This window comes from Diceros bicornis, chromosome 35, assembly GCF_020826845.1.
Source record: "Diceros bicornis minor isolate mBicDic1 chromosome 35, mDicBic1.mat.cur, whole genome shotgun sequence".
NCBI lineage: Eukaryota > Metazoa > Chordata > Mammalia > Perissodactyla > Rhinocerotidae > Diceros > Diceros bicornis.
In genome coordinates, this window is record NC_080774.1 from 5,938,376 (window position 1) to 5,953,663 (window position 15,288).

The 15,288-nt window shown below is 55.7% G+C and overlaps 1 protein-coding gene across 2 annotated transcripts in view; it reads left to right on the forward strand.

Annotated features, from left to right (window-relative positions):
• Nucleotides 1–15,288, forward strand: part of SCARB1 (scavenger receptor class B member 1) — a 72,766-nt gene that overhangs the window by 40,389 nt on the left and 17,089 nt on the right. For both annotated transcript variants that reach the window (XM_058531251.1, XM_058531252.1), the window contains exons 3-7: nt 1,752–1,893; nt 5,344–5,547; nt 7,931–8,026; nt 9,332–9,447; nt 10,891–11,057. In XM_058531251.1, the coding sequence (XP_058387234.1) occupies nt 1,752–1,893; nt 5,344–5,547; nt 7,931–8,026; nt 9,332–9,447; nt 10,891–11,057 (725 nt within the window). The remainder of the gene's footprint in view (nt 1–1,751; nt 1,894–5,343; nt 5,548–7,930; nt 8,027–9,331; nt 9,448–10,890; nt 11,058–15,288) is intronic.

The following is a 15,288-nucleotide window of genomic DNA, read 5'->3' on the forward strand; positions in this document are numbered from 1 at the left end:
AGCAGCAGGGAGGCCCGTGTGGTTGGGTGGCATGAGCTGCGAGGAGAGGCCAGGAATGAGGTCAGAGGTGGGCGGCCCCATTGTGCAGGGCCTGGGGCAAAGGGCAGGGCTCTGGAGGGCAGAGCAGGCGAGGGGTTGACAGAACACAGTGGTGATGGAAGGGCTTGGGGGAGCGCAGGTGGGAAGGAGCCGGAGGTCGAAGAGTGGGGAGCTCGTGTGAGACGGGCCTGGCGGGCCACGCAAGAGGTGGTCTTTGGCCTGGGAGCCCCGGGAGGGAGCTGCCGTTGGTGCAAGTTGCTGCCCGAGGGCTCAGGTCGTGCCTTTGTCTGCTGGCCTCGCCTTGTGCTGGCTGTGGCTTCCCCCCTCTGAGCCCCGATTTGCCCGTCTGCGGGCTGGGGACAGTGTCGGCGCAATAGCTGCTTCACGGGGTTATGAGGACACTTGCACGAGATAAGGATAGGCTCCAAGTCATTAAGTCGGCGCCCCGGGACGTGGGGCGCGCATGCTGGGTGGAGGCGCCTTTTGATCCCTCTGTGTCTCATGGAGGCTTTACAGCAGCTCCCCGCCCCCCTTATCACTCCCATTTAGAGGCCGAGGGGTCAGGGCCCGGGGAGGCGAAGTGACGTGCCCCGTCACACGGTGTGGGCACCCCGGGCCCTGCCGCTGCCCTGCCTGAGCCTGCGGACCTTTAACCACGGCCGCTGGCGCCCGGCCCCTCTGAGGGGACACCGGCCCCGCCCTGGCTTTCCCCGGGGGTGGGGGCAGAGAATGTTCCAGCTGTGTGAGGTGCACAGCTGGGTTCTGGGCGGCCTTGGATGGGACTCGGCAGATGTGCCCGAGCTGAGTCAGAGTCAGCTGCACGGATTCACTCATTCACTCACTCATTTATTCACTCATTCACTCACTCATTTATTCACTCATTCACTCACTCATTTATTCACTCATTCACTCATTTATTCACTCATTCACTCACTCATTTATTCACTCATTCACTCACTCATTTATTCACTCATTCACTCACTCATTTATTCACTCATTCACTCACTCATTTATTCACTCATTCACTCATTTATTCATTCTCTCACTCATTCACTCACTCATTTATTCATTCATTCACTCACTCATTACTCACTCATTCACTCATTCATTCAGTCATGCCCTCACTCATTCACTCACTTATTCATCCATTCACTCACTTATTCATCCATTCACTCACTTATTCATCCATTCACTCACTCACTCATTTATTCACTCATTCACTCACTCACTCATTCACTCATTTATTCAGTCATTCCCTCACTCTTTCATTCGCTCATTCACTCAGCAAATGTTCACGGAGCACCGACTGGGTGTCTACAGCTGTCGTAGGCACAGGGGACCCAGACGTGGACAAACAGAGAGAGAGCGCTGGGTGCTTGCAGTCGACTTGGGGGAGTCTGAGGGAGATGAACACGTAGAGTCACGTTAGCACCCAGGGGCCCCCCCCCCGGGGTGTGGAGGGCGTTGGTGCTTTGGCTTTGAGGGGAGCAGGGTGGGCCTCTCCGCCAAGGTGACGGGTGAGCAGACCTGAAGGGGGCGGCTTGGCGGGGTGGGTGTTGGGGTCTGGGGCCCCCCGGGGTGGCTGATGAGCCTTGCGGAGGCCTGGGCGCTGGGCGGACTCGGGGGGGGGGGGGGGCTGCGGGTGGCCGCGCGTGGCGCTGTGGGGGGAGGTGGCAGGCGGCTGGGCCCGCTGACCCCGCCCCCGCCCGCAGGGAGTTCCGGCACAAGAGCAACATCAGCTTCAACGACAACGACACGGTGTCCTTCCTCGAGTACCGCAGGTACCAGTTCCAGCCCGACAAGTCCCGCGGCCTGGAGAGCGACTACATCGTCATCCCCAACATCCTGGTCATGGTGAGGCCCCCGCTCCGAGGGCGCCGTCTCTCTCGCCGCCCCGCCGGGGGTCCCTGGACGGCGGCTGTGGCTCGCGGGCCGGGCCCTCAGCCCCGTGAGCTGCCCGGGCGCGTCCCCCTGTGTCTGCTTTGGGGGTCCTGGCCCCGTCTTTTCAGTCTGCAGGTCTGAAACCTCCACGAGGAGGTGCTCGCGGGGCTGAGTGGCACCCCAGGCCGCGTCGCCGTCTCGGCGCTGGGGGAGGGCGGCAGGGCCTCCGGTCTGTGCGGGCGAGCGTCGCGGCCACAGCTGCAGTTACTGACTGTCATGCGTGTCGGGTCCCAGGACCACCCCAGGGTCGGTGACTGGCCAGGAGGGCTCCCGGGACTAGGCACTTGGTGCTCATGGCTGTGACTTATCACAGCGGAAGGTACAGGGCACGGTCAGCGAGGGGACGGCGCAGGGGTGGGGACCAGGCTCAGGCTTCCAGAACTCTCTCCCGGGGGGGTCACACAGGACACGCTGAATCCCGCAGCCACAGGTTGTGACAGCACGTGTGAAGTGTCGTCCGCCAGGGCGCCCAGGACAGACCCAGCGCCTGGGCTGTCTATTGGGGTCACGTCGGCCCCCTCTGCCTGGCCCGTCCCCACACCCCAGACCCCCGGAAGAGGCAGGTGGTCACCGTGAACCGTGCTGTCTGTACAGATGGTCCAGGTGCACAGAGTCCCGCTCATCAGGGAATGGAGGGGACCCTCTGAAATCCAAGTTTCCAGACGCCAGCCGAGGGCCAGCCTTGGCCAGACCGCCCCTAGAGGGCAGCCTCCAGCCCGCGTGTCAACTGCCTCCTGCTGCCACCGAGCAAGCGTTAGGACTGAGTGTCCTGGGGGCTTTACACGTTTACCTTGTTTACTTGTCAACGAGCCTATGGGGTAGGTTCTGTTATTTTCTCTATGTCTAGAGGAGGAAAACCGAAGAACAGAGAGGTTAAGTGACTTATCCAGGGTCACCCAGCTAGTAAGGAGCAGATTAGGGCTTTGAACCTGCAGAGTTTGGATCAGGCATCCAGCCTCTGTTGCACTCAGCCCTCCACTCGATCCTTCGTCTACCCAGTCGAGGGTCATCGGACATTTGCTCTGGATCAGGGTGAACTCCCCTAGTGAGTCTGCTGGATGGACGGGGTGGAAGAAGCTCAAATCAGTGTAGCCTAGAGGGCTGACCCGGTGGCGCAGCGGTTAACAGTGTGCAGTCCACTCCAGTGGCCCGGGGTTCGCAGGTTCAGATCCCGGGCGCGCACCGACACACCGCTTGGTAAGCCATGCTGTGGCGGCGTCCCATATAAAGTAGAAGAAGGTGGGCACGGATGTTAGCCCAGGGCTAATCTTCCTCACACACACACACCCACAAAAAATGTAGCCCGAAGCCTTGTGGCCTCCTCCCTCAGAGTGAGACACACACATTTTGGCGGTGAAGTCGCTTTCCCCCACCAATCAGGTTGGCCAAGACTGCGTGATAAAGCCCAGGGCTTATGGGCGTTTCTGGAAACACCCTCACAACTGTCGTTAGGAACGGAGCTGGTATGAGCTTTGGAAGACAGTGACCTTCAGTGCAATTTGCACATGCCTTTGACCTCAGAGATTTCACTTGTAGGAATTTGTCCTCTCGATAGAATAACACACATGGGCAAAGATGTTTGTACTCAGGGATATTCATTTCAGCAATGTTGTCAAAGCGAAAGTCTAGAAGCAACTGAAATGTTTACCATGTGGACTTACGTTGTGTGATCTACCACAGCCAGGCCATGGAATAGTATGCAGCCAGCAAAAGGAGGCAGGGCTGCAGACACAGAATAGTATAGTCAGTGAAAGGAGGCAGGGCTGCAGGGAGCAGAATAGTATGCAGCCAGCAAAAGGAGACAGGGCTGCAGACACAGAATAGTATAGTCAGTGAAAGGAGGCAGGGCTGCAGGGAGTGGCACGGAGCCATCCCTAAGGTATATCTAAGTGGAGGAGAAGTAAGATGCAGGACACGTACGTTGATGGGGCTACTACTTACTGTTTATAAAGGAGAAATGCTTGCAGGCACACACCCACTCACACACCTGTGCTTTTGTGTGCCTAGACCAGGGAGGGCACACTTTTCCTGGAGAGGGCCAGATAGTGAGTATTTCAGGCTTTGGGGGCTGCACGGTGTCTGTGCAGCTCCTCGGCTCTGCTGGTGCAGCGCAGAAGCGGCCACAGACAATGACGTGTATGAGAGGACGTGGCTCTGTTCCAACGAAACTTTATTTCATGGACGCTGAGGTGTGACTTGCATATAATTTTCATGTTTTTTGGAATATCCTTTTTTTGTTTTTATTCCACCCGTTTGAAAATGTAGAGAACATTCTTGGCTCCAGACTGTACACACGCGGGTGGCGGGCTGTGCTGGCCCCCATCATGGTTCGCTGACCCCCGCTGTAGATCCTCTCTGGAGGAACCCCCGAGAGCCCGCGGCAGTGGGCGCCTCGGGGGAGGAGGAGGGGAAGAGGAAGGTTGGGGACTGGAGAGGGACGTTTATTTTATTTCACGTCCTTTGTGAGTTTTTCAAACCATGTTTGGATTACCTTTAAAAAATTATTATAACGCTAAGGAGACCCCGGTGCGTTCCCTGGATCCAGACCCCTATAGCCCGTGTTTTAGGAAGTGCTGGCTGTGCTCACTTTTCTACGGGTCGAGATTGGTTTTTGGATGAGGCGCCTTTACAAAATAAACCAGGTGCCGAGACAGTATCTCCAGAGGAAGGCAGAACTTAGAAAATATATTCACCCAGATTTTGGGTAGAACAGATGTTCGAGGCTCTCGCTGTTTGGGAAGGAGACGATAAGGAAGTGGATAGAGTCTTCATTAAGACGCTTGGTTACAGTGTGACAGTGAAAGGTGCTCCAGACTGGCTTAAGCAAAAAGGGAATTTATGGGCTCATGTTCTTGGAAGGATAAGGATTGTTCTGGTTTCAGGTGTGGCTCGATCCAGGGTTCGAACAGGGTTGCCTGGGTCTCTGTTGGTTCCACGCTCTGGCAGACCTGCCCTCAGGGTGGCTATAGCCTTGGTCAAGGCCAGCGGGGGGACCCCCCTCTCCACCCTGCAGCCCCAGCAGATTGTCTCCTTGGCTCTGACTAGGTCACGTCCACATTCCCAGACCAATCACTGTAGGCAGAAGGAGGAAGCTTTCTGATTGGCTGGGCCTGAGCCATGAGCCCTGCTCTGGGGCTGGGGGTGGAGTTAACTTAGCCTGAATCCAGGAGCATGTGTGGTCCTGCCACTGAAGGGTCAGGGCTGGTTCTGGACGCTCCAGCCACCCCACAAGCCCCTGCAGGGCCCTCCTAGGCTCTCGCCTTTCCCGGCGTGGCCTCTGCCTTGAGGCCCGGCTTGGAGTCTGCGGGCGGGAGGAAGGAGCGGCCGTGTCCGGCCTCTGACCCGTGCCGCCCCGCCCCGCAGAGCGCGGCGATGATGATGGAGGACAGGCCCCTGAGCCTGAAGCTGATGATGACCTTGGCCTTCACCACCCTCGGCGAGCGCGCCTTCATGAACCGCACCGTCGGCGAGATCATGTGGGGCTACGACGACCCCCTCATGGACCTCATCAATACCTACCTGCCAAACTTGTTTCCCTTCAAGGGCAAGTTCGGGCTATTTGCTGAGGTAAGTGTGCCCAGTGAGAAGTTCAGGGCTTGTCTCGTCCCCCGTTGACACAGCCTGGAAACTGGATACCAGCTTGCCTTTGCAGCTGGCTAGGGGTCCGGGGCTGTGGGTTGTAAATAGCAGAAAATGTAACTCAAACTGGCATGAGCAAAATACAGAATTTGTTGGCTCATAAAACTGAAAACTCTGGGGATGGGTTCAGGTACAGCTTGATCCAGGCTCAAATGATGTGATTGGGGCTGAGTTAGACAATTGGAGGCTGTGGTAGAAGGAGGAGGAATGGCTGCTGGGGAGGCAGATCACAGATGTTGACTGTAGCATTGCGCTGAGCTGCCTGCTTTTTCTTCATCTTGACCCCTGGTAACCTGGTAGGGTCAGTGATTGGGCTCCTGGGCCATGATCTGATGTAGAGTCTGATCCCTGACCTCTGACCCCTGACCTTGGCTCCCTTGACCACAGGTTTTAACAAGCCCTCTGGGTTGCTTCAGCCTCAACCTCCTCTTTGGGCTCTGCTGATCTGGTGTAGAGTGTTAGGGATGTGGGGATCATGATTCTGCATCTGGCACATGATATGTTTTTGACCAGGATGACAGGTTCTGGGTGTGGGGGTCAGTTGGAAGTTTGGGGTAAGTGACATGATTCTGTAAAAGCATCCTGTAAACTTGTAAACAAATGAAAGTTATTACAAATTCAGTAGCCTACCTATAGTCTATGTTTGACCTTGTGTAGTGTGAAAACCCCAAAATAATAGTCCAGCCATGACTGTTCAGTGTTGATGTGGTGGCTTCATACTCTTTAGGGATCTAGAATCCTACTACTATGCTCTGCTATCCTTAGGGCATGGTTTCCATACTCCAGATTACCGCATGGCCCAAGATGGCTGCTAGGGCACCAGGTATCACATCCACATTCCAGGCAGCACAGCAGGAAGGAAAAAGTGGTGGGGGATGGAGGGGCAGGCAGACAAGTTGAGGACAAAACAGCATGTCCCAGCTATCTCCCTCTTCAGGGGGGAGAAAACCAATTTCCACTTACTTTCCATTGGCCAGAACTTAGTCACGTGGCCACACCTAGCTGCAAGGGAAGCTGGGAAATGTAGCCGTTTAGCTGGGTGTGTTGATGCTCTGAGTAAGGTTTGGGTTTTGTTATGAAGGCGAAAGGGGAGAATGGGTTTTGGGTAGTAACTAGCAGTTTCTGATACACTGCATATTATAATTATTACCTATCCTTTCAGGTGAGCATTTATTAATAATAATAACAATAATAATAAAAATAAAGACCAGCATTTCGAGCTGACTGTGTCCTGGGCCCCGTGCTCAGCAGTTTTTATGCATTAGCTCTTTTCACGCTCCCGACGCCCCTTTGTAGTGGCTCCTGTTATTCTCTCCCCGTGATGGCTGGGGTGTGGGCCCGTGGAGCTCGGGATGGACGGGTCATGTGACGAGGACACCCAGCTCTCAGGAGGCCAGAGCACGGCTTTGAGCTGGGCCCTGCTCTGGAGCCTGTTGGCCTGATGGGTCAGTAATCGATGTAGCCGTGTGGCCAACGAACAGCCCTTGCTGAGTCCTGACGGGGGCCGCCCTGTACAGTTTATGGCCTCTTGAGAGCTACAGCGATGCTTCTGGGTTTGACCCAGAAGTCATTCATTTCTTCGTACACTTTGCATGTCTTTGCTCTGAAGCAGAAACCTGCTTCTAGGAGATACGCTCAGAGTGCCAGAGCCTGGGGCTTCCCATCCGGAAGATGCTCCATAAACCTTGGGTCCTGTATCTGTCAGGCCAGGCTGTGCTGTGCTGCGTAACAAACACCCCCAGAATCTCAGTGGCTAAAACAACAGAGTTTATTTCTGCTTGTACTCCACGTCCAGTGTGGGGGACCAGGGGGTCCTCTGCTCTTTGTGGTCACTCAGGGTCCCAGCCGAGGGCGGCTCCCCTGGCCCCACATGTCCACGGTCCCTGCGGCAGTGGTGGAAAGCCTGGTGAACTGTGCACACATCGGCTGTTAGAGCTTCCGCCCGGAAGGGTGACCGCCACCTCTGCTGCTTTTGCACTGACTGCAGAGGTCGCGTGGCCACGCTTACGTGTATGTCTCGGGTGGTCCTTCCCGTCGCCTGGGAGGAGACCAGACTCTCCTTGAGTCGGGAGGGGAAGGTGGGACACTTCCAGGAGGGACGCTGTCATCAGGGCGGTGTCCCTCCTGGAAAGCCCCCGAGTCCTCCTCCTGGTCCCCAGGCGCTGGGGGTGCAGCGTGAACAAGACCACAAGACCCCTGTCCACCGGGCGGAGGGGGGACACTTGTAACTAAGCGGGCAGGCTCGAGGGCCAGCCCTGGTCCTTTGCCCCCGGCCTGAGGCTTAAAGATGCTGTTCGTGCCGTTGTCGCAGCTCAACAACTCCGACTCCGGGCTCTTCACCGTGTTCACGGGGGTCAAGGACTTCAGCAGGATCCACCTGGTGGACAAGTGGAACGGACTCAGCAAGGTGAGGCAGGAGGCGCGGCCCCCCGCCGGGGGCTGGGCGGGATGAGGCCGCCTTCCTTCTCCCGAAACCCGCGGGGCACCCGGGAGCGAGAGCGCTCGGAGTTGGGGTTCTATCTGTGGTTAAGGCTCCACAGCTCTTGGTTCCAGATGGCTGGGTGGGGAATAGAACCTATTTATTTAGCTCCTACTGTATGCTAAGAACTGAGTTCGTTCTTTCCTTTGGTTCTTAATTTACAAAAATGTTTTAAAAATATTACACTGATGATATAACGATTCATTGCATTAAAAGATATTATTGAGTGAAAAAAAATTACCCTAGAAATTACACAGGAAAACATTCACATTAAAAAAGTAAAACAGAGACAGATATAAAATGCACTGTATACCCCCACCCCGAACCACAGAGGACACCCACAGTTATCAGCATTGGGCATGTTCTTCCCGTCTGTTTTTATCCATTTTCATGCCTGTTTGTACACACAGAAATACGGGAGTGTCTCTTTTTTTCCTTTGGACAGAATGAAATCATACCGTGTGCGTGGTTTTGCAACTGGCTTTGTTCACCTTAGCGGCCTTTTCTCAGTATGCATGAAAATGTGCAGTGTGTTGCTCACACCTCCCAGATGCTCGCCACGGTGGTCCTGCGGAGCCCGAGTGCTGGGGACAGATCACACCCTGGGCAGTGCCCAGAACAGCAGGGTTACCGTTTGCAGCCGGTAAAAACCATTCGTAGTGGGTGCTGTTAGGATTCTCTTTGGCTTGGTTCTTCAGTATGAAAATATACGTGTGCACATAATTGAAAATGTTCCGCTGGTACAGGAGGGTAGGAAGTGAGGGTCTGTTTTCTTTCTGTCGGGGTCTCACTCCCCAGAGGCAACTCCTGTTTCGAGGTCTCGTGGTGGCCGCTGTTATGATTTTCAATATTTTCCTTACTGTGCCACCTCCTGACTTTGTCTGTTTTTAGGAAGCGTCTGGTGGCTTCCTCTCTGAGAGGTGGGGTTGTCACTGCCCCACCTCCCACCTCCTCTGTTCCCTGCGCTCCTTGGAGATGTGGGTGACAGGCCCATTTTACAGGTGAAGCCACCGAGTCGCCGGCGGAGTTGCACATTCAAAGACCCGTAGTTGGGGAGCTGCCCTCTGTCTACACAGCCTGCTCTCCTCCTCCTGTCCACGGATAGTCCTGGGAATTGACGTCTACCCCTGGGCACACGCCCTGTGCAGTCGCAGCTCCGTCGGGGGTGAGCCGGAGAGCCTTTCCAGAGAGGCCTTGCTGTCCTGAGTGGCCGTGTCTGCGTCTTCCCTGCAGGTCGACTTCTGGCACTCGGATCAGTGCAACATGATTAACGGAACTTCGGGGCAGATGTGGGCGCCCTTCATGACGCCCGAGTCCTCGCTGGAATTCTACAGCCCCGACGCCTGCCGGTAACTGCTCGGACACGGGGCAGCTGGGCCTCCTGGGCCGCGGGATCGGCTTCCTGGATGCCGGCAGCCTCTTCAAGTGGCTTTTGGGTGCACCGGGAGAGCATCTTGGCTCTGTGTCTCCATAGCCCATGGCGCCATCTTGAATTCTCTTAGGTTGCACCACGAAGAGCCGAACTCCACTGCTCGTGCCTTTGCAGGGCCCAGGGAGGCTGCTGGCAGTTGTCGGGGCGTGGCGGTGGCCGTGGCCGTGGCGTGGGCAGGAAATGATCAGGGTCGCAGGGGGCGGGCAGATAAGGCACACCCGACTTCCCTGTGGTGTCCGTCTGGCTGCCCCGGTGTCCATTTGGATGCTGCGACATCTGGATGCTGCTCCTACGGCCCCTTCAGTCTCCAGAGTGGTGGCCTCGGGGTCTGCGTGGGGCTGTCCAGGGGCCCCGGCAGAGGGGTGAGGACGGACAGGACCCTAGAGCCCTTCTCTGGGCGCCAGTGGACACCTGACCACCTCAAGTGGGCATTTTCTAAAAACAAGGACACTTTCTTACGTAACCAAATTGCCGTCATCAAAAGGAGGAAATTTAGCATTGAAATAGTGCTAGAACCGTCTAGGCCGGTTCTGTCCAATAAAAATATAGTGCAGGTCCCACCCACAGTTTTAGATTTTCTGGTGGCCACGTTACAGTAACGAGAAACAGGTGGGAATCATTTTAAGGGTGGGTTTCATTTGACCCAGTACGTCCAAAATATAGTCATTTCAGCGTGGATGTGACGTAAAGTATCACTGAAGAGACGTTTTACAATTTTCTGTATCAAGTCGTGGGAACCTGGAACGTACCTTCCACCGACAGCAAATCCCAGCTTGGCCCCGTTTCAAGGGCTCTCGAGCCGCGTGTGATGAGCGGCTCCGTGGACAGCAGGGCGTCACGGCTCTGATCCACAGGCCACCGTCAAATTAGAGGGCCTTTGAGACACACGGCGGGGTGAACGGAGAGAGGGTGAATGGGGTGTGGGGCGTGTCTGCTGCCTGAGGAGGGGACAGCCAAACCACGACCTGAGTGCGGAACTGAAGTCTGAGTTGTGAGGGTGAGGCAGCACATTCCAGGCCGGGGGGAGGGGCAGCAGATACAAAGGCCCGGGGGCAGGAGGGAGCACGGTTGAGGAACAGCACGGAGGCCCGTGGGTGCATAAAAAAGTAGGTGGGGCTAGACCCCACAGACGCTTGTGGGCCGTGGTGAGGACGTTGGGTCTCGTTATAGGTGAGACTGGAAAGGATTGCAGTCTTAAGTGGGGACGTGAGAAATCTGATCTTGTTCTAAAGCCCCGTCTGCGTGTGGAGGGTAGACTGGCGTGTGGGGGGCAGTGCAGGGGAGAGAAGAGGCTCCACGTGGGCTGTTTTCAGCAGGACCAGGTCCCGGGTGTCACTGTCCACCTCGTCTGTCCCCACAGGTCCATGAAGCTGATCTACAAGGAGTCGGGGGAGTTCGAGGGCATCCCCACCTATCGCTTTGTGGCCCCCGACACCTTATTTGCCAACGGCTCCGTCTACCCGCCCAACGAGGGCTTCTGCCCGTGCCGGGAGTCCGGAATCCTGAATGTCAGCACGTGCAGGTTCAGTACGTGTCACCCTCGGGACCGGGACGGGGACGGGAGGGTGTGACGGACGTGCCCAGGGGCTTATCTGCCCCCGTCTGCTTAACCTCTGGCCTCTGTACTCTTGATAATTCCATTAGGCCGCGATAGTGAGGACAGCAGGAAGATAATTTGAGAAAAACATATGCTGTGCGCGAGTTACTGTCGTAATGAATTCCTCCTCACTTAGTGGCTCAGAACAACACACGTGCATCGTCTTGACTGGTTCTGTAGTTCGGAAGTCCCACACAGGTCTCCCCAGCTGCCAGCAGGCTGCGTGCCTCTCTGGAGGCTCGAGAGGAGAATCCGTTTCTCTGCCTTTTCCGGCTTCCAGAGGCCACTAGGATTCCTTGGCTTGTGGCCCCCTTCCTCCATGCTCAGCGCCAGCGTCATCGCGTCTCTGATCCGTCCCCCTCCGTGCTCCCAGCTCTTGCTCAGACTCTCTTCCGCGTCCCTCTGCTAGCGTTAAGGACCCTGGAGACGATATGCGGCCCACCCGGGTAATCTGGGCCACGCTCCTTGTTTTAAGGTGATTAGCAGCCTTAATTGCCCTTTGCTGTGTAACCTGACGTGGTGGCAGGTTCTGGATTAGGACGCTGACGTCCTTGGGGAGGGCGTTACTCTGCCCCCCCCACCCCCGCGATATGTAGCCTGAGGGTGAGGCCTTGTGGGGGGCCCTTCCCCCACCCTGGGAGGAGAGCAGCTGGCAGCGGTCCCGCCGTGCTGTGCCGTAGAATCTTGTTCCGCGGTGGCGGTTCCAGGGCTGGGTGTGATCACTGGTGCTGGCACGGCGTCCTCTGGCACCGCCAGCTTTTCAGTTGTGTGCCAGCTCCCGAGACGCGCCCCCCTCAGCTGCTCAATTTGAACACTTGGCTGTCAGCGCGATTGCCTTCTCCTCACCCTCAGCCGGCTCCTCGGGAAGCCCCGTCGGCTCTGCCCCAGATTAAGTCCTTCCTCCTCGTGACCGGCCGCCTCGTGGTCCAGGCCACCGTCACCTCGTACCGGCCGTCCAGGCCCCTCCAGCTGGCATTGTTCCCGCCCTGTGTACGAGCTGTTCCCCAGACTGTCCCGTGTGGTCACCACTGGCCTCGTGTGGCTGTTTAAACTGAAATTGGTTTGACTGAAGTCAAATGGAAAAGGCAGCTCCTTCAGCACACTGGCCACGTTTAAACGCGCACCACCCGCCGTCCTTAGTGACGACCGTATGGGACGGGCGGCGCAGAAGGGGAGCATTTTCGTCATCGTAGAAAGTTCTGTTGGGTGCTGTTCCAGAGAGCAGCCCAGGGGCCCTTTCAGAAGCGCAGACTGCCACCCAGCTCTCTGCTTCGATGTCTGTATAGCGAGCCCCTGACTGGGGCCTCAGTGCTCACCGCGGTCTGGCCTCTGCCGGCCTCTCCAGCATCATTTCTTCCTGTACTGCCTCCACTAACTATTCTTCAGCACTGCTGCCTTTTCCCTGCTTCTAGAATATATCAAGTTTAGTCCTACCTCAGGGCCTTTGCATCAGCTGTTCCTCCTGTTGGAGGGCTCTTTCCCCAGATACCATCTGCATCTTGGTGGGTCTTTCCCTCACCTCCTTTCCGCTTATTCAAATGCCACCCGCTCCAGGAGGTCTGCTCTGATTTCCTGTTCTAAAGTCCCGGTCCCCGCTCCCAGCTGCTCTCTGTTGCACCTTTGATTGCCTTCTTGGTGCTCATCGTCCTCTGAAATCACTGACTGTGTGTTTTTGTTTACTTGTTTGTCTGTCTCTTCCTCTAGACCGTAAACGCCATAGGCAGGGCTCTGTCCTCAGCTTCTAGAATGTGCCTGGTATGTAGTGGGGACTCACACAGTGTCTGAACATATGGATGTGTGGGGGTATCCTGCACTTAGGAAATTGAGGCTGAAGGCTGGGACGTGACCAGGACACGAAGCCACTCCTCATCTGACTGGGTCTTGGCTTTTGGGGGCCTGTTTGGCTGAAGCCACATTTCTAGCTGGAGATGGGGGTTCGGGGGGGGAGTCTGCGCAGGGTGAGAGGAAGGTCTGTCAGCAGGTCTCCCCAAGTTCAGGCAGGACTGGGGGCTCCGTGGTCTATGGGTTAGGAGCTGGGGTCTGGACACGCCCGCTCTGCCATGGCCTCATCCGGCCTGCCCGGCCTTGTCCTCTGTTTAATCCTGTCCTCGCTGGCGTCTATGGGGATTTCTGCTTGTAGGGGGGTGACGGTGCAGAGACCTGTAGGCCGTGTGCTGCAGTTGCTGTGGCGAGTGGCAGGTGCTCCAGCAACCCGATAGGCCCCACAGGGCTCTTCTTGGTTTGTGTAACGGGAAATTCCAGAGCACGTCCTGTATCAGGCGTGGCTCCAGAGCCCAGCGGGTGTCTGAAGCTGCCTTTCGCCATGTGCCAGCTCGGTTTTCCTCCTTCGCTGCCACGCAGGCTCTCCCCTCGAGGCTCCAGGCTCACCTCCTCCCGCTCTGCATCCTGCAGAAGGGGGCACCTGGGTCCTCTTCACTCTAGCAAAAGTCTCAGGGTTCGCTCTGATTGGTCTGCCTTGGGTCACATGGCCAGCTCTGAACAAATCGCTGTGGCCAAGGGTGGGCTGTGCTGATTGGCCAGGCTGTGTCACATGCGCAGCGCCTGGCTCCACATTGCCAGTGGCTGAGAGTAGGAGAGGGGCTTCATCGTGTTGTGGGTTCCAGAAGAAAGAGGGGGTACCAGGCAGGCAGAAACTACATGTCCATCCACTACAGAGGACTGGGGATGGGGTTTGCACTGCCTCATCTTAGCATGTCTGCCAAAGAACTTCAAAAGTGTGAGGGAATTTAAAAATATTGATGTAAATAAAGTTTTTCTTTTATGTTGAAATAAACATATATACAGAGAGGTGCCCAAATAACCTGTGCAGTTTGGAATTCCACAAAGTGAACACGCCCATGAAACCAGCACCCTGATCAATAAACAGAACAGGAATGGCCCCAGATGCCCCATGGGCTCCTCCCTGTCATTGGCCTGACTTCTAGCACCCCAGCTTTCCTTGTCTTTGGTCTTTATGTGAACAGAATCATAAAGCAGAGACTCCTTTTTTCTTTTTTTCTGGCTTCTTTCGCCCACTGTTACATTGGTGAGGTCCATTCCTGTTGTTGTGGGTGTTGTGGGCACCTTCTTCCTTGCTGTATAGTATTCCGTCATGGGGACACACTTCAGTTTCCTTACGCCTTCTACCGTTCATGGGTATCCCGGTTTCTGTTCATTGACCATTACCCTAGTGTTGCCAGGAACATTCTCCTACATGTCTTTTGGTGTGCCTGTGTCTACCTTTCTGTGAAATTTTATCTGAAGATGAGAAATACCCACACATTTCTTTCTAGGCCTTGAAAATTGCTTGGACCCAGTGACCTCTCTCTCCTCAGACCTCTGTGCTGTGTAAGGCCCTCAGACTTGCTCAGTAGAGCCCCTTAATTGTAATACGTGGTGATCTTGGGCAATTACTTCTGATTAGATGTGCCATAAAACTATAAATTAATTACCACTTATTACCTGGGTGGGTCTCTCTCAGTCTGTTTGGAAATAAAATAGGAAGAAACACATGCACATGCGCATGCTATTAAAAAGCCAGACGGGGGGCCAGCCCGGTGATGTAGTGGTTAGGTTCATGCACACTCTGCTTTGGCGGCACAGGGTTCGCAGGTTCGGATCCCGGGCACAGACCTATGCACCGCTCATCAAGCCACGCTGTGGTGGTGTCCCATATATAAAAAAAATAGAGGAAGATGGGCATAGATGTTAGCTCAGGGCCAATCTTCCTCACCAAAAAAACAAACCAAAAAAAAAATCCAGATGGGCTTAACATCCAAAGCAGGGGTGGGTGATGGCACATTGGTCCAGCCCACTTCAGTCTCCCCCGGCCTTGGAGGCCTGACGGGGCTTGTCTGAGATTCTACACCTTCAAGGGCCTGCCTCGGTGACCGCCTCCCTTACTGAGGGCCTCAGAGTTCTGCCACCTGTAAATATGGGCCCTTGTGTAGACCCTGTTGGTCTCCTTTCACGGGGGAGATGGGTGGATGGCAAACAGGGTTTTCCAGATTGTGGGACATTATCCCTGGGGGTCTCAAGATGAAACCTTCAAAGGTCGAAGGAGGCAGCTTTACATAACCTTGACTTACGCAGTGAGAGAGGGCTTCTGGTTTCCATTCTCTTCCCGTCCTTCCGGAACCTCCAGGAGAAAGTCTCTGTCAG